A 19,846-nucleotide genomic window follows, 5' to 3' on the forward strand; every position below is an offset into this window, starting at 1 on the left:
AGCCCTGGGTTTGATCCCCAGCACCGCAAAAAAAAAAAAAAGAAAGAAAGAAAGAAGAAATATGTTGCAGGCCTGGAGTTGTTGCTCAGTGGTGGAGTGCTTACCTAGCAGGTGTGAGGCCCTGGATTTGATTTTCAGCATCACATATTAATAAATAAAATAAACATGCATCAAAACTAAAAATATTTTAAAGTGAAATATGTTGATGTTAAGGCAGAAAAGAATGGACTTGCATACATTAGGGACTATAGCTTAGGAACGTTATATATATTTATAGGGAGAAACCTAAAATTGAGAATCATGAGGACTGCCCATAGTTCAAAAATAGTCATTTCAGATTGGCAGAGATGAAGTCATTGCCTGCCAGGGATGTTAGTGATGGGCTTCCTCCTTTGGATGGTAGGCTGGGCAACCAAATGGCTTGTGAGGCTCTGTTTCTTATGGTGCTAGATTCTTATATTCCTTTTCAGATTATGGATTCAGGATCTTTAGTATAGGGGTTGGGAGATCCAAGATGGCAGAATAGAGAGAGGCTGCATTCCTTGTTGCTCCGTAACTCGGATTTCAAGCAGAGTATATCTGTTTCTCTGTGAGGCAGTCTTCACTGCTTATCGATCCCCTGCTGTTTTGTATAGGGCTTGGCAAGGTGTATTTTAATAACCTCTCTGGGTGAATTTGATGCAAACTGAAATTTAAGAATCTCTGTTCTAAGAAAATAAACTCTGGACTGGGAGTGAAGAAACCTGTTTTTTGGTTCCATTGCTTCCATAACTTAACCTGGTAACCCTGATGAAATCACTTACCCTCTCTTAGCATCATTAACCTTTCTATAAAATGAATGGTTTGGAGTAGATAATGTCTATGGTCTCCCCCAACTCTAAAATTTTTATGAAGTTTATTATATAAACTATTATATCTATCTGTGGAATAACCCTGACTTCATTAGTCACAAGATCCCTCATTTTATACACATCTATATAAAAGCATCCATAACTTATGTGAATCCTTGGTGTATAGGAATGAGACCCAGCCATTTCCAATTCCATAATCAAACCAGTCAATAATGTGCAGTAGGACCTAGATGAAGTTAAAGTCCCACACTTCCCATCTCAATCATTGTAAGAAAAAATATAGTTAATGCCAGTAAAATACTGCCGAGTGTAAGAGTTTAGTTATCAGTCATTCAGGTGATCTAAATTGGTTAATCCTATTAGCCTTGATCTCTATAACCAAAGTTTGCCTAAGATAAAAAAAATCATGACAACACTTCACAAAGGACAGACTGTGGAGCAATAAGCACTCATTCATTGAAGATAAGAACATAAATACAACTTCTTTTTGGTAGTGCTGGGGATTGAACCCAAGGCCTTGTACTTTTGAAGCAAGCACTCTACCAACTGAGCTATACTCCCAGCTCCGATACAACTTTTCTTAATGGCAATTTGGCAATATCTACCAGAAGGCATGCCTTTTGGCCTGACATTTTACTTCACTGAATTGAGTCTACACGTATTTTTTGTGTATGTGCTGATAACATATATACAAATTATTTATTGAAGCATTATTTCTATTAGAAAAAGAAAAGGGAAAAACAAAGTTCCATCAGGCATTCTGGTTTAATAAATTATAGTAAATTCATGCAATGGAATCTCATGAAGTCTTTTAAAAGGAGATTGAGAAAGTTCACTCTCTCCATGTTATATAAAGTGAAATAATCTCCAACTTTAAGTGAAAAAGAAGTGTGGTACAGAACAGGGTGTGTAGAATACTACTATTTGTGTGGAGAAGCACACTAGTGTTTTTTATTTTTAAAAAAACTTCAAAAGGATACACAATAAATTATGACTTCCAGGGAAAGGAACTGGGCAGATTAGGGATAGGGATGAAAGGGAGACTTCATTGTATACTTCCCTAACTTCAAATTTTGAACCTTATGAATGTATTAATTTTCAAAAGCAACACAATGAAAAATTGTAAATACCATACAAATTCTGTGTTTATTTTATGACTATATTCATAAACATATAAAAATAAGAAGATCTGGAATGATGCACACCCAACACCAAGGAGGTATTATGCCTTAGGATGAAGAGGGTGGAAGTTAGATGTATGTGTGGGGTGAGCATTAACCCTTTCCTTTATATTGCTTGAATTTTAAAATGCGACTTCATAACTACTAAAGTCAAGCACATATAAAATGTCTTGTACAGTGGGTCTGGGAGCTTGGGCCAAGAGAGTAAGGCATTTTTCAATTTAGCCATATATGTATGAGAGACTCAGTCCTGTTACCTTTGTCTTGAGTCACCTCATTCCCTGAGTCTTTCTGATGGATTGAAGTAATAAGACCAAGCCATTGAAGGACTCACAATGAAACAAAAACTGACCTTCAGTTTTATAATTACTTCGGTGGAGAATACCAAAATTCCCCATGTCAGAAGAGCTATCTAAGAGGCCAAGGCTGTGAAAAAGAAGGTAGTGGAGAGCCACTTGTATAACTGTTTCAGAGGTACAATTAAAAGTGTGAATTGTTTTGGGCTACCAAAAAGAGACTGAGACCTAGAATCAGAAGTCCTATGTTTAATACCTGGCTATTAACACTATGTTGTTTTATACAATAGTTGTTTGATTTTGGTTAATCAGCTACCCCTGATAGTTAATCAACTACCCTACACTATGACTTCACAACGTTATTGAGAAAATAAAGTGAGATACTATGTAATATTATAACAATATATAATAATATAACAGCATTTTATAAACTCTAAATTATATAGCCATCACCTTTCAGTACCCACAGTGTTAGAGATAATAACAATAAAAGTAGCTTTTCCTATATTGTCATAAAGGACATTTTCTAATTTACTCACAGAATCACATGACAACTTTTAGAGCATGCAAATTCCAGAAGGTCTCTGTTTCAAAATTTGGCATTATGACTTATTTATGTCATTGCATGGGAAAATGGTAGAAATTAACATTTCATAATAATACTAGAGAATATTTGACAATAGGAGAACAAGATAGAAATTTGTCATGGAACTTTGTGAACTCTTAACATGGATAAAAAGTTAATATAAATACTGATTTTTTTCATTTCAGTTATCTACCTCATACTCTACCATGCCATTTTTGTGTTCTTTGCGTGGACCTACTGGAAGTCTATCTTTACGCTCCCACAGCAACCTAACCAGAAGGTAAGAATATTGGTTACTTTGTAAAGCTAAGAACAAAGGAAAGTAGAGATGCCAATAAAGCAAGAAGAGAACAAAAGAGGAGCAATTAAACTTCCATTAAAAATAAAATCAGGGTAATCATTTTTTATGAGGTCTTGTTATGTTGTTCATATTGGCCTCGAACTTCCTGCCTATTCTTCCCAAGTAGCTTGGGTTGCAGTTGCATACCACCATGCCTGACTCAGGGTCATCTTAAAGAAGGACTCTTAGTGATAAAGGTAAATTAAAGGTAGGATAGACTATTGAACGAGTTTGTGAAATCACTAGCCCTGAGTGTCTTTAAGACTAAGAAACCACTGCCTGCACTGGTGATTTAATTAGAAAAAACAAGGACCCACTTCAATTCTGAGACCTCAACTAGTTCAATTTTATGAAGGTGTATTATTTTCATACCCAGCAAGATTCTGGAGAAAAATATAATTGTTTAATCAATCATTTTCAAGCTATATTTTCTTAAGTCCACATGTTTCAAGCAGTATTTGAAAGAGTTCATGAAGGAATTTGTGGTCATATCAGGCATTTATTATATGTAACCCTACTCTAAACCAAGTTAGATTCTTAAGTAGGAAAAAAAAAACAATAGAGAGGAGATTTTACCAGTTTCCAAACGCTAAGAAAAATGCAGCTCTAAATTTTCTCCATTGTGGATCAAAATGATACAAAAAATTAAACATAGAAAGGCAGTAATGCAGGAATTGAGGAATATGAGGGATATAATTATAGAGAGCAAATGTAAAGCAAAAATGGCAGAAGTCCTTCCTAATGAATATTACTTGAAACATAAATGGACTAAACTATCCTTGTAAAAGACTGATTGGCAGAATGAATTTAAAAATCATTATCTATATTTAAGCTGTCTATAAAAATTAACTTTAGAACCAAAGACATAAAAAGGCTGAAAGTGAAGAATACAAAAAGATATAAGCAAATAGTAATCAAAAGAGACCTTGGGTGGCTATCAGACAAAAGAGCCTTTAAGTCAGACTTAACAAGAGACAAAGACATTTTATATTGAAGAAAGGGTCACTTTATAAAGAATATGTGAAAGTTATCAACAAGAGAACCCCAGAATATAAGAAACAAAAGCTAACAGATTTAATAGAAAAAAATATACAATTGTACAATAATAGAGAATTCAACACCATATTTTCAATAGTGGATAAAACAACTAGACAGAAGATCAATAAGGAAAGGAAAGATTTGAACAATGCTATAAACCAGCTACATGTAACACATCCACCCCAAAACAGCAGAATACACATTCTTCCCAAGTGCATTCTTCAGTGCAGACCATACATTAGGCCACAATAGAAATCTCAGTAAATTTACAAGAGTGAATTCATATAAACTATCTTCTCATATTGCAATGGAATGAAACTGGAAATCAATAAGACAAGGAAAACTATAAATTCACACATATGTGGAAATTAAATATGCTCTTTGCCAATGGATCAAATAAGAAATCACAGGAAAATTAGAAAATACTTCGAGATTGTTTTAATCAGGTTTTGTTTTGTTTCGTTTTGCTGCTGTGACCAAAAGACCCAACAAGAACAATTTTAGAGGAGGAGGGAAATTTTTTTGGGGGGCTCACAGTTTCAAAGGTCACAGTTCATAGATGGCCGACTCCATTCCTTGGTGCTTGTGGTAAGACAGAACATCATGGTGGAAAAGTGTGGCTTAGGACATGAGCAGGAAACAGAAAGAGTTCCTCTTATTAAGAACAAAATATATAACCCATAGGCATGCCCTCAGGGATCCATCTCCTCTAGCCACATCCTTCTAGCCTACAGTTACCACTCAGTTAATCCCTATCAGGGGAGCCTTAAGGCTCTCACAACCCAATCATTTCACCTCTAAACCTTCTTACATTGTCTCACACATGAGCTTTTAGGGAACACCTAATATCTAAACCATAACAAAGATGAATGAAAATGAAAAACAGCATACCAAAAAACATGGAATTCAATAAAGTTGTAAACACATTTAAAAAGGGTAAGTATCTCAAATAGTCTAATTTTATATCTTAGCCATAAAACGAAGAGCAAAAACCAACAAGATGCTACCTCATAACTGTTTGAATGCCTACTATCAACAATATCCAAAAAATATGGGATGGGGAATGAGGAGTTAATGAGTACAAAATTTCAGTTTGGGATGTTGATAAAAGTTCTGGAGGTGCTTGGTGGTGATAGTGGCACAACAATGGGAATATACTTAATGCCGCTGAGCTGTATACCTAAAATATTTAAAATGGTTAAATTTTGTTAAATATATTTCATTATAATAAAAATGAACCAGACCTAAATATAAGACCTAAACCTACAAAACTCCTAGAATAAAACTTAGGGGAAAATCTTCATGACCTCGGATTTGGCAATGGATTCTTAGATGTGACAACAAAAGCACAAATGACAAAAGAAAAAATAAATATATTTCACATTACCAAAATTAAAAACTTTTGTACATTATCAAAAAAGTGAAAAGACCACACAAAGAATGGGACAAAATATTTGCAATTCATATATATGATGCATCAAGTGTTCAAAACATATAAAGAATTCTTAGCACTCAACAACAAAAGGCAAACAACCCAATTTAAAACTGGGGAAAGGACTTGAACAGACATTTCTCCAAAGAACATATACAAATACCCAATAAGCACATAAAATTGTTTAATACCATTAGTCATTTAGAGAGATACAAATCAAGACCATGATGAGCTATCATCTCACAACCACTAGGAAGGTCAAAACTAAATGAAAGAATGAATAAAAAAAAAATAAGAATTGGTGAAGATGTGAATAAATCAGAATCCTCCTAAACTGATACTAGGACTATAAAATGGTAGTGCTAGTATGGCAAATAGCTGTCCAGTTCCTCATAAAGTTAAATGTAGAGTTACCATGCAACCCAGAAATTCCACTCCTAGATCTATACTCAAAATATTTGAAAACAAGTGTTCAAATAAATACTTATGCATAACTGTTCATTGCAGCCCTAGTCACCATAGCTAAATGATGGAAACAACCCAACAGTACATCAACAGAAAAATGGATAAATTAAGTACAGTATGCCCATGTAAATGAATATTAGCTTTATGGTTCCTAGCCATAAAAAGGAACCCAGTACTAATATGTAATAGAACATGGATGAACCTTGAAAATATCATGCTAATTGAAAGACACCAGACACCAAAGGCCACGCAGTCTTGATTACATTTATATGAAATACTTACAAAGGCAAATCCATGAAGACAGAAAGTAGATTACTGGTTGGCAGAGTCTGGAGATAGGTGGTAACAGGGAATGACAGCTTAATAAGTAAGGCATTTCCTTTTGGGGTGGTTGGAATTTTCTGAAACTAGATAATGGTGATGGTTGTACAACATTGTAAATGTATTAAATATCACTGAATTGTACACCCTAAAATAGGTCCTTTAAATGAAATTTTAAGTTATATGAATTTTAACTCAATAAAAATCATTTTCCCCTTTATATTTTTTGTGAAGCTTATAAACCAGTAGAAAGCCTGAATGGCTGGGTATTTTATAGGCCTAAACTGGGTGAAATGTTTCAGTCAGTTTTTTTCACTGCTGTGGCCAAAGGACCTAACAGGAACTGTTTTAGAGGAGAAAAAGTTCATTAGGTGCTCATGGTATCAGAGGTCTCAGTCCACAGACGACTGACTGCCTTGCTCTGGGCCCAAAGTGAGGCAGGACATCATGGCAGAAGGCTGTGTTGGAAGAAAGCGGCTCAGGACATGGCATTAGGAAGCATAGACAGACTAAACTTGGCTTACCAGGGACAAAATATATACCCCAAATGCACAGCCCCAATGACCTACCTCCTCCTGCCTGCCTTCAGTTATCACCTAGTAAATCCCTATCAGGGGATTAATTCACTGATTGGGTTAATGCTCTCATAATTTCACCTTTAAACTTTCTTGCATTGTCTCACACATGAGCTTTTGGGGGACACCTCACATCTAAACCATAACAGATGATGATAGGATTTAGTCAAGCACCACAATGTCTAACATTTAAAACTACATCTTTTATCATTTTTAATTTATAAAAGAGTGGAGAGTTCTTTGGACCTATTTAATAGCCACAATATTAATTTCTGTAATCCAACATTCATCCCAGTCTATCATCATTTGTCCCACCCAAATGGATTTATTGACTCATTGCATCCTAACCCTCAGTAAGGCTTGGTTAGTTCCAGAAATAAGGCATCTATGCCTAACATCTGAAACCAAACCTCTTGAATCACCACAAGTTATTTCTCACACACAAGTAGAAACAACCCTCTCTTCACCTTTCAGGTATATGCAGTGTACCATAAGAAAGTTACATTTGCAAGAACATCTCAAAAATTAAAGTGCTGCCCCAAGGTACTGCTTTTAATTTTCAAAAATAAAAAGAATTTTTAAAAACCTCATTCTTTTGTGTTGATCAATATAATTGTTCTAGTAAGAAATAAAATAACCAGATATTTGTATATTAATTTACAACATTTAATTACTACTTTGTAACATAGATTTGTAGCCTTTTGGTCCAGTTCATTGTAGAATCCTTAGCATCCTGGGCTAAGCATTAAGTGCCTGTAGTGTACCACATTTATTGTAACAGCCCAAAATGCTCCTATATATTTCCACATACACCCAGGGAGATGCTTAATTCTCACTCTGCTTCAGAGTGACATGATACCATAAAACACACTACTACATATGGTTCTTAAAATAGATTAGTCATTTTTATCATAATTGGTTCATCCATTGACCCCATTGAAGGACATTTGGATTGTTACCATTTTTTCTATTATGAATAAAACTGAACATCCTTGTATACATCTTTTGAATACATATATATGTTTTATATGTATGTACACACATATACATATATACACACATACTCATTTCTCTTGGTTATATAGAGTGGAATTGCTGCATCATCATATGTTAGAGGCATATATTTAGCTTAAGCAGATAATGCCAAAATTTTCCCAACTAGTTGTATAAATCTATACTCCACCAAGATCTTTTGTTCATTAAAATGTGCCATAAAAGGGATGAAAAGGAAAGCCACAGACTGGTAGAAAAATATTCAACAGGAGTAGAATTCATGATATATAAAGAATTCCTACAAATCAATACAAAGAGACAAACAACTTAATTCTTTTTTATAGGACAGAACACTTTAATAGGATACCCAAATGTCCAGTAAAGTCATGAAAAGCTGTTCAATGTCATTAGTAATCAGAGAAATGCTAAATAAAAATTACAATAAGATACTATTTATAAGGGGCTAGAGATGTAGCTCAATGCAATAGCACTTGCCTAGCATGCACAAGGCCTTGGTTTGATCCACAGCACTGCAATAAAACAATAATAAGGTCAAATTAAAATAAGGTTGCATAAGATACTACTATACACCAATTAGAAGAGTTAAAAGATTGACAATGCTTTAATATTTTAAAATGATCTAAAAATTAGACTTTTAAGTAAGACTTTCAGTTACTTAATTAATTTGTTATCCAGTGCATCCATACCCACCTTTTGAATTTACAGATGAAGAAAAAGTAAGAGTGTCTCATTTTCCAAACTGATTTTATATTCAATGGCAGCATTGAGGCTTAAACCCAGAAGTTCCCTTTTTTTACCTTTGTCTACCCTTTGGCCCAGACAAAAAAAAGCTTTCAGATCTGTATTTCTTTGGAAAATTGTTAGCATGTTTTGCAAGATTAGCAAAGTGTTTTTACATAATATTACAACAAACTCTATACCAAACTAAAAACTTCTCAAATACATACTTAAAATACCCAAATTTACTATTTTAAGACTAGAATAGGCAGATGATGTCACAGTCTCATCCAACTTCTCTAAGACTGTCTTCAGTGTCACCTGTGAAAAACACTTGCATCCTAATAAGCATGGTTAATTATCAACAGGATCTAGGAAGCAATGTGTCACAAATCTGCAGCATCATATTGTGGTACAATGGAGTGAACCGTACACAAGTTTTGGAGTCAGATGAGCTGATTTTATTAGTTGAATGAGTACAACCTTGGACAAGATAAGTTTTACTTTAATTATATAATTACTATAATTACAGTGCCACATATCTCATAGAATTATGAAAATTGAGATAAAAGTCAGATAATATAATTGAGATAAGTAACCAGGTTATAAGTCAAACTGGTACCTGATCATCAAGGGTAGGTAATAAATATGTTCATTTGCATATTTATTGTTTTAAATCCTTTCTGTGAACCTTGTAAAATAATATCTTATCTGTCACTTCTGCTTCCAGTTCCACTTGTCCTATACAGACAAGGAGCGCTATGAAAATGAAGAGAGACCTGAGGTTCAGAAGCAAATGCTTGTTGATATGGCCAAGAAGCTACCAGTTTACACAAGAACTGGGAGTGGAGGTCAGTTCATTCAATATCAGCTAGAGAGGAAGTTCAGCAGAGATCTCAGAAACACTAAGTCATGTATGTTGTCAGCCTAGCCCATTTTCTCTCTCAGCTTCTGAAAACCACTATGGAATTTTTTCTCAACATTTTATTATAAAAGTTTTAAAACACATATCAAAGTTGGAAGGATTTTGTAAACACCTGTAACACCAAAACTAGATTCTACCACTAACATTTTACTATATTGCTTATATTGCTTATATGTAGACATATCTGTCCATATAACTATCCATATATCTATCCCTTTACCAGCTTTCATCAAACCATTTTATTTTTCTGATGGATCTCAAAGTAAATAGCAAGCACCAGTACACACCCACCTACATATTTTATCATTCTATTTTTAGCAAAATTTGTGTACAAAAACATGCAAAAATCTTAAGTGTACAATTCAGTTTTTTCTTAAAGAGTAAACATAACTGTACAACCAAAACCCCTATAAACATTACTATCACCCCAGAAAGTTTTGTCATGTTCCTTCCCATTCAATCCCTGACCCCACAGACAACCACTATTCTTTTTGTTTTTTTGGGGGGTGCCAGGGATTGAACCCAGGGCTTTGTGCTTGCGAGGCAAGCACTCTACCAACTGAGCTATCTCCCCAGCCCGCACAACCACTATTCAGATAGTTTGCCACTATAGATTTGTTTCTTCTGCTCTCGAATTTTATATAGTTGGAGTCGTACGGTATGTACTCTTGTGTCTGGCTTCTTTTATTCAGCATAATTTTTTGAGATTCATTCATATTTTGCATAGTTCATTCCTTTTATTTACATTGTATGAATATATCACAGTTTATCCATTCACTGATTGATACACATTTGGGTTGTTTCCAGCACTTAACTTGTATGGATCAAGTATTTGTGCAAAGATATGTCTTCATTTTATTTGGGTGAATATACACTATGGAATTGTACTCTTATAATTCCATTCTGTATGACTAGAACAATACTTGTTGAACCAATTCTCCACCTTTAAAAATTTTGAAAACCAAGGTTTCTCTGGCCAATTTATTCTAATATTTCTAGTATGGAAGATTATGTTTCAAGGTTTAGGAAAGTATAGTATAAGGCAATTATGTTCATTCCTTTATCATTTATTTATTCAACAAATGTTTATTAAGGCACCATATGATAATTTGGGAAATTTTAATTTGGTCTGCATATTAGATAACATTAAAGACTTACTGTTAATTTTGTTAGAGTAGTAATATAACAGTTATGATTTTTAAAGTCTTCATACATACTGAAATAGTTTTGGTTGGAAGTGACACAATGTCTAAGATTTACTTTAAAATGCTAAAGTAAAAAGCCAGTGGAAGAAACAGTTGAACAAAAATGGTGCAAGTGTTGATAATTGTTGAAGTTGGATAATGGTACATGGCATTTATTATACTAGTGTCTCTACTTTTAGTGTACATTTGAAAACTTTCATAATACTAATTTTTAAAAAAAGTAACCAATGTGTATGAGACACTATTCTTAGCATCGGAACACACAGCTGAACAGAGAGGCACAAAGTCTCTTATGGAGTTTAAATTCTGATGAGAAGACAGACAGCAAATTACATAATTTCAGGCAGTAGCCAACAAAATAATATAATAGAGCAGAAGATACAACTAGATACATATGGGGTGGGTTGGGCTCAGAGATATAGTTTGTTTTATCCCTAATGTGTGTTTTTATTAACATAAAATAATTGTACGTATTTATGAGATACAGTGTGATATTTGATACATGTATAAAATGTGTAATATCAAATCAGGATTATCAGCATTTGTCTCCTTAAAATTTTGGCTTTTTTTGTGTGTGTTAGGAACCTTCAAACTCCTATCTTCTAGCTCTTTACAAATTAAATAATAAATTGTTTTCAGTGTGGTCACCCTGCTGTGCCATAGAACATTAGAACTTATTTTTTCCTTTGTAATTATATTTTGGTACTTATTATTTAACTTCCCTCTGTTTTCTTCCCCACTACATTTCCTGATTTCTATTGAGAACTTTTATGTCCTATGCTTCTGTAAAATCAACTTTTTAAAATTCTGCATATAAGAAAGAACATGTAGTATTTGTCTCTCTGTGCCTGGTGTATTTCATCTGACATAATGACTTCTACTTCCATCTATATTGCCACACATATCAAGGGTTCATTCTTTTTGTGGCTAAATAATATTCCATTATGTATACAGACCACATTTTCTTTGTCTATACAATGTGGCTTTTAAAACTTTTCATTTGTCGCTAGTTTTTAATGATTAGAATATCTCCACTTAAAAATCCATGTTTCTGGCTTCTCTTGAAACTTAGACAGTCTGGCAATAATTTGCTTTCCAACATGGCAAAAATTAACTGGATCTGAGTAGTAGCAGTCCTCTTTAGAAAGGGCATGCATTCTCAGGTTCTGCACAATCCCCAGCTGGCTGCTGCATTTACTACTCACAATTCCCTGGATCCTTGAGGCATTTGTTTGCAGTTCCCATGATAGAGAGTAATAGGAAAGGTTTTCTGAGGAAGTGCTATTTGAGCTGAGATCTGAATGATAAAAAGGAACTAATCACGTGTATTAGTCAGAATTCTCCAGGAAAACAGAACCAATAAAATGTGTGTGTGTGTGTGTGTGTGAAATTGGCTTGTATAATCATGGAAGCTGAGAAGCCCTGTGGTCCGCCATCTGAATGCAGGAGAACCAGGAGTGCTGATATTCCAATCTGGAATCAGGAAAACTGATGACCCAGCTCATGCAGTCAGACAGAGAGAAAGCAAATTCTCCCTTCCTCTAAATTCTACTCTAGTCCATAAGGAATTGGATAAGCCCCACCCACTTCAGTGAGAACAATCTGTTTTTGTCAGTCTACTGATTCAAATGTTAATCTTACCCACAAATACTCTCAGAGATATCCAGAAATAATATTTAACCAAATATCTGGGTACCCTATGACTCAGTTAATTTGACACATAAAACCAATCATCCCATCTTGTTAACTTGGCACACATACACATATCCTTAAGGCATACTTAATCTCTAAATAAAAACAACAAGAGCTGTGGGTGTAGCTCAGTGGTGGAGCGCTTGCCTAGCATGCAGGGGTCCTGGTCTGATTCCCAGCACCACAAAAGAATTTAAAAAACCCTAAGATCATAATTCTGCCTAACATGTTACAACTATCCTGTGTACAATGAAAAACACACTAAACCCTTCCCTACAAGGTGAGGTAAAAGTCCTTTAGTCCTTTACTCTTCTCCGTGTAACTTAAATATTATGATATAAAATTAACAATACTCAAATACTATGTCATCAATACATTTTATATTATATGATAAGCAAATAAGGGAAGGAAGAAAGGAAAGATATTTGAGATACACACATTGAGATATTCGTAACACAATAAGGAGGGAATACTAATGACAATTACAGCCTTCATTTCTATAACTGGTCACGTGGTCATAGCTGGTATTAACAACTACTTTTTCCACTACCCATTCTGTATTCCCTTTCCTTCAGCAAGCTCCTCAGCTGATCATAGTTCTTTATTTGGTGGGGTGACTCAAACCTTCATTCTTGAAGAGTCTGGGCCATTAGTAGTCCTACCTAAATTAGATCATTATAGTTTTGTATTCATCTAATCACAGGGCATGGGAGTACTAAGAAATGTCCTAAGGTAGCTCCTTCCTTACTTCTATTGTGGAGTAGTAGTCCAATTTCTCATAAGTAGTTAGGATCAATTATCCTAACCAATATTGCAGCTGCCTTTTTAACCTTCCATTTAGAGGTGTGAGGGTCCCAAAATGGACATGTGGCAGTCTTAACTTGCAGTTCAATGGAATCATTGTGGAGTCTCCTTTTTACCTAAGACCTCTAGACTAGCAGAGTATAAAGTCACAAGAGCAGGAAGTAAATATTTTGTTACTGGGTAACAGATTGTAATAATTAATGGTGCCACTCCCATTTCCACCCTTAATTCCTGGACACACGGATACTGGCTATCAGGAAAAAACAGTATTATATATTGAATATTGATTCACATCATATACAGCCTTTTGAATAACTTTGCCTTAGCCCTGCAAAGAATTGCCGCCTGACTGGCACTGTAACTGACCCTTCAGAAGTCCCTTCCACCATTCTGTCAAACCAGCTAATTCAGGATGGTGATACACATGGTAAGACCAGTAAATTCTGTGAGCATATACACATTGCTTTATTTCTCTTGCTTTAGAGTGCGTTCCTTGATCAAAAGCATTACTGTGTGGAATATCATGATGGTGGACAAGGCATTCTGTAAGTTCACAGTGTTGGTCTTGGCAGGAACATTGCATGTAGGAAAGGTAAATCTTTATCTAGACTGTCTGTTCCAATAAAGACAGATGCTTCCCCATCTATGATTGAAGCATCCAATATAATCAACCTGACACCAAGTACATGGCTGATCACTATGGGCAATGGTGTCATATTGGAAGTTCAGTTTTGTTCTCTGCTGCTAGCAGGTTGGGCACTCAGCAGTGGCAAAAACCAGGTTGGCCTTGGTGAATAGAAGGCCATGTTTCTGAGCCCATGAATAATCTCCATCTCTGCCACCATAGATACATCATTCATAAGCCATTGAACAGTAATGGGGTGGCTCTGGAAAGAGACTGACTAGTATCCACAGAACAAGTCATCATATGTTTGATTATTAAAATCCTTCTCTGTTGTGGTGCTATGATCTGAATGATTGTGAGCCCCCACCCACTTATACATTGAAATCTTAACCAATGTGGATGGTATAAGGAGATGTATCCTTTGGAAAGTGATAAGGTCATGAGGGTAGAGAACTCATTAATGGGATTAGTGCCCTTATTAAAAGGCCCAGGAGAGCTGTCTTGCCCCTTCCACCATGTGAGGACACAGCATGTTGGTGCTGTCGGTGAAAGGAACCTTCATCAGCACCAAATATGCTAGTATCTTTATCCTGGACTTGTTGGCCTTTAGAACTGTGAGTAAAAAATTGGTTGTTCAGAAACTACCCAGGCTATGATATTTTGTTATAGCAGCCCCAAAGGACTAAAACATGTAATCAGTCTTTGGTGAGCATTCACATGAGACACAAACATCTTTATAATGTTTGCACATTCAGAGAGGTCTGTTCATATAACTCTTCTCCAAATCTCCTTGTTGCCAATTTTCAAGTTTTCTTCTTTCCAAGTTTCCAATCATCCATCCGAACCAGTGGCCAAGGACCAAGAATTGATATATCTTCATGTGCCTGGCCATTTATCCTTCCAAGAAAATAAAAGTGTACTATTCAAAGTTTTACCCACTGGAAGGATTTTCCTTCTCCATTGTCCTTCAGGTATATCCCAGAAAGGGATTGTAATGCTTCAGCTGTCCACTTTCTTTTTTTAAAAAAAAAATTTAATTTGTTCTAATTTGTTGTACATGACAGTAAAATGCATTTATACATTTTGATAGATCATACATAAATGGAGTATAATTTCTCATTTTTCTGATTATACATATTATAGGATCACGTTGGTTTTCCAAGTGGTATGTGCATATCATATAGAACCCTCTGTGTGTCACATCTGAGTCTTCTCTTCCTCTGTCAGCTGATGGAAACTTCCCATGATACCATGACCCAGGAACAGGCCAAGAATATTTTTCAAAAGGAGAATAGATATTTGTGGAGGATGGTAGGGCTTTGCTCCAAAATACTAAAGGCCTACACTGAAATTTCACCTATGGGGCACTGCCAAAGCTGTAAACAGCATCCCTATCTTTCATTGATACTTCAAGCACAATTTTATCTGCTGGATCTTATGGCCCAAGCAGTGAAGCATTTACATAGCAGCCTGGACCTGTTGTAGAGCCTGCTCTTGTTCTGGGACCCACTCAAAGTTAGCAGTTGTTTAGGTCACTCAGTAAATGGGCTGGAGTATCAAACCCAAATGAAGACTATGTTATCTTCAAAATCCAAAAAGGCCTACTAGACACTGTGCCTCTTCTTTGGTTGTAGGTGGGGGCCAGATCCAACAACTTATCCTTCACCTTAGAAGGGATATCTCAACATGCTACACATTATTGTACCCCTAGAAATTTCACTGAGGTAGAAGGTTCCTGAATTTTTGTTGGATTTATATCCCACCCAATAGCACACAAATGTCTTACCAATAAGTGTAGAATAATTGCTACTTCTTGCTCACTATGTCAGATCAACATAATGTCATCAATGTAATGAACTAATGTGATATCTTTAGAAGATAAGGGTGATCAAGATCCCAGCAAACTGAATTATGACATAGCACTGGAGAGTTGATATGCTCCCAGGGTAGAATAGTGAAGATGTATTTGTAGCCATGCCAGTCAGAAAGCAAACTTCCTCTAGTGTCAATTGGACAGGGATGAAGATACAGGAAGCTGCCAAATCAATAGCAGCATACCAGGTACCCTCATGCAATGAAACCATGTCTGGTATAGTGGCCACAATTATGGTCAACATATGGTTAAATTTACAATAACATATCATAATTCCTCAGAATACATGTCTTCTGCATAGGCCAAATATGTGAATTGAAAGAGGATGTGGTGGGAATGATCACCCCAACATCCTTCAAGTGCTTGATGTTAACACCAACCTCTGCAATCCCTCCAGGAATGCAGTATTACTTTGTCTTACTGTTTTCCTAGGTAGAGGCAAGTCTACTGGATTCTACTTGGCCTTTCCCACCATCATAACCCTCACTATACAGGTCAGAGAATCAATGTGGGGAGTCTGTCAGCTACTGAGCATGTGTATTCCAATTATACATTCTAGAAACTGGAGAAATAGCCACAGGAGGCATTTGGGTACCACTGTGCTCACTGTGAGTCAGACCTGAGCTAAAACTCTTTGTTAGTCACCTGACCTCTGTAGGCTCCAACTCTGGTAGACCACAATGATATTTTGGGTCTCCTGGAATTAGTGTCACTTTAGAGCCAGTATCCAGTAGTCCACAAAAAGAATGCTTTTATTTTATTTTTCCTAAAATACAGTTGCCTTGGTCAAAGTTGCCTTGCCAGAGATAACCTTTGATGAAGGATAGGGGAAAGATGAATAGTATAAAATTTTAATAGTGTTGGTAATATTCTAGTGCCTTCCTGAAGTGAGCAGTCTCCCCTTCATTCAAAGGGCTCTGAGTCTGTGAGTTGGCTCGAGTCTAGGAATTGGTTGAGGGGTCATGACTATTTTTTTATGATTCAGGTAAGACTTTTGTTCACTCAATCTAGAACTTTTCTGCTTGTGTAGATCAAGTAAGAATATAGTAGGCTTCCTACCTATTTGACTTCTGGAAACACCATGATTTGCTAGCTAACATAGTAGATCTGCATGTGTCAGACTATTCTGATTGCTGCTTTGACTCTGCTGACCATAACCATGGCTGCATCCACCTTGCTTGTAGTAGTTGAATGCCACTACATGATTCAGTTACTTCCATTGCACGTAGGTTTCCCAGTTTAATGACTACACTGAGATCTGGCATAGAGAGAAGAGCAGTCACAAAGTTCTTCTAGCATGCTGAGATTCCCCTCACAGATTTGTTTCTCACAGTAGTGTTAAGTGGTATGTCTTATAGACCCTCTTAGTGTGAGTAAGTATTAAATGACAAATTCATCCTAATATTCCAATCTCCTTAAGTCTTTGAATTCCTTCCTCTGCATTAAACCAAGGCAGATATGGCATTTCCAATTCATTCACTGTGTGCCACCTTTTAGTCCATGTTTTAGCCAATCAACCAACCAAACTCCTTGTGCTGCAACATTAATGCAAAAATCCGCTCAGTGGGCTTGTATCAATGCTTTTGTCCAGATCTAACTTTATATTCTTTCCACCATTATTTCACATCCTCACTGTCTATTCCCACACATGTTCCCTAGATTTCTATCTGTATAAATCACAAAACTCATGTAGTTCTTTTTGTAATATGTTGTACCTCCTCATGGATCACAATTATTGCAGGAGAGATGATGGTAGATTAATGTATGGTATTGACAGTATCTTTAAAAATGTGCTAAAGGACCCAAACATGAAAGCCTCTCTCCTTTCCTCCTTAACTCAATAATACCTATATCTTTTGTCATATACTCATCCTCACTGGTAGGAATGAACCCAGCAATCTACTGAATTAGCAGTCTATTGTATTGAATCAGTTATGTGTGCTTAATATACATTTTAAGTGAAATTACTATATTAGTTCAAATTATTTAGTTTTTATACTTAATAATAATCACATTATACACAAGTCATACCCTATTAGTGAACATGGAAAAAATTAGAAGGAAAGGAAAACATCTTTTTTTTTTTTTTGTGGTGCTGGGGATTGAACCCAAGGCCTTGTGCTTGCCTTGCAACCGAGCTATCTCCCCAACCCAGGAAAACATCTTTAATCCTAGGGGATGGTAGGAAGGAAAGGAGGGAGGGAGGGAACAAATGGGTAGCAGGTATTTTTATATCAGACCCACAGAGCGAATAGAAGCCTGAACAGAGAAGTCAGAAAAACTGGACAGGTAACAGCCCTGTCACTCACTTGCTATGTGGGCTTGAGCAAATCACTGGATAAGGCCCACATCTTTACTTTCTTATCTGTGAAATGGTCGATTGAAATAATTGTTTGAAAAGATCTCTTCTATTCTCCAAATTGTCTAGTTTGCAGTGCTGGGGATTGAACCCAGGGCCTAGCATAAATTGTTATTCTAAGAATCACTTTCCTTGCCATTTTGTAGTTTTATTCATCTTATGCAATTTAGCCTCTTGAAGAGTTAAATTGTGAATCCTTATTTTGAGATAGGAAAGTTGGAATAAATAGAGGTTAAATGATTTCCTAAGATCCCTCATATAGTTGATAGTAGTTTGTTTTATAATATAAAATCTTATGATTGGATATCCAAATATGAAGCCTTTCCCCCTTCTTCCCCTGAAAGGTGCTTTCAAGATTAACCCAATTCTTCTATGTGATTTTTTTGCTTAGTAACTTGAGATGAATTTGACCATCTGTAAATAGTGTATAACAAGCCATCCCAATAGACTAGTAAAATATGAGGTCTTATCGTGAGCCCTACCAAGTGTTAACCACCTTGTTTTTCCTATAGCTGTACGATTCTGTGACCGGTGCCATCTGATCAAGCCAGACCGCTGCCATCACTGCTCTGTCTGTGCCATGTAAGTGACAGCAATATTTCCCCTGGGCTGAGCTTGGCTACTGATGGTTGCCTAGACAACAAAATGACTGATCCTAACATGCAACCATGCCTAGATAAGAGCATTTCCTTTCAGTCATAATGAGTACATGCCAAACACCCTCACAGGAATGATGATGATTCAAACTATTCTAAAGATAGAAAGAGAAATAAAATCACATTTTAAAAATAAACTTTTTATTTTAGAACAGCTTTAGATTTATGGATTTATCATGATGATAGTTTTCATATGCCCAACACCCAGTTTCCCCTATTGTTAACACCTTCTATTAGCATGATACATTTGTTACAATTAATGAACTAATATTGATACATTATTTTTAACTTAAGGCTATCCTTTGTTTTTCCCTAATACCCTTTATCTGTTCTAAGACCCCAACCAGAATAACACATCATATTTTGTAGTTATGTCTCCTTAGCTCTTCTAAGCTATGACAATTTCTCAGATTTTACTTGTTTCTGATGATCATAACAATTTTCAGGATTAATCATTAGGTGTTTTGTAGAATGTTCCTCAGTTGAGACTTATGTGATCTTTCCTCATGATCCTTAGACTGGGGTAATGTGATTTGGGGAGGAAGACCATAGAGGTGAAGTGCCATTCTCATTATGTCATATCAAGATACAAATAAGCATGACTTATCACTGCAATACTAATCTTTATCATCTGACTCAAGTAGTGTTTGTAAAATTACTCTCCACCCCCTCCCTCTACTGTACTCTTCAAAAGGGAGTTACTATGCATAGCCCACACTACAAGAATGGGAAGTTATGCTCCCTGTTCTTTTTTTTCAATAACTTTATTTTATTTATTTATATTTTTAATGTGGTGCTGAGGACCAAGCCCAGTGCCTCACACATGCTAGGCAAGCACTTTACCACTGAGCCCCAACCCCAGCCCCTCCCTCTTTTTGAAGATGGAGTGTC

At 35.9% G+C, this 19,846-nt stretch overlaps 1 protein-coding gene across 2 annotated transcripts in view; it reads left to right on the forward strand.

The window, feature by feature from the left end:
* The window catches only part of ZDHHC15 (zDHHC palmitoyltransferase 15), a gene marked incomplete at its 5' end in the record, with an annotated part of 92,977 nt that overhangs the window by 37,765 nt on the left and 35,366 nt on the right, over positions 1 to 19,846 (forward strand). For both annotated transcript variants that reach the window (XM_079123069.1, XM_079123070.1), the window contains 3 exons: positions 3,100 to 3,194; positions 9,547 to 9,667; positions 18,812 to 18,881. In XM_079123069.1, coding sequence (XP_078979195.1) covers positions 3,100 to 3,194; positions 9,547 to 9,667; positions 18,812 to 18,881 — 286 coding nt within the window. The remainder of the gene's footprint in view (positions 1 to 3,099; positions 3,195 to 9,546; positions 9,668 to 18,811; positions 18,882 to 19,846) is intronic.

The sequence above is a fragment of the Sciurus vulgaris genome (assembly GCF_902686455.1).
Source record: "Sciurus vulgaris genome assembly, chromosome: X".
Classification (NCBI taxonomy): Eukaryota; Metazoa; Chordata; class Mammalia; order Rodentia; family Sciuridae; genus Sciurus; species Sciurus vulgaris.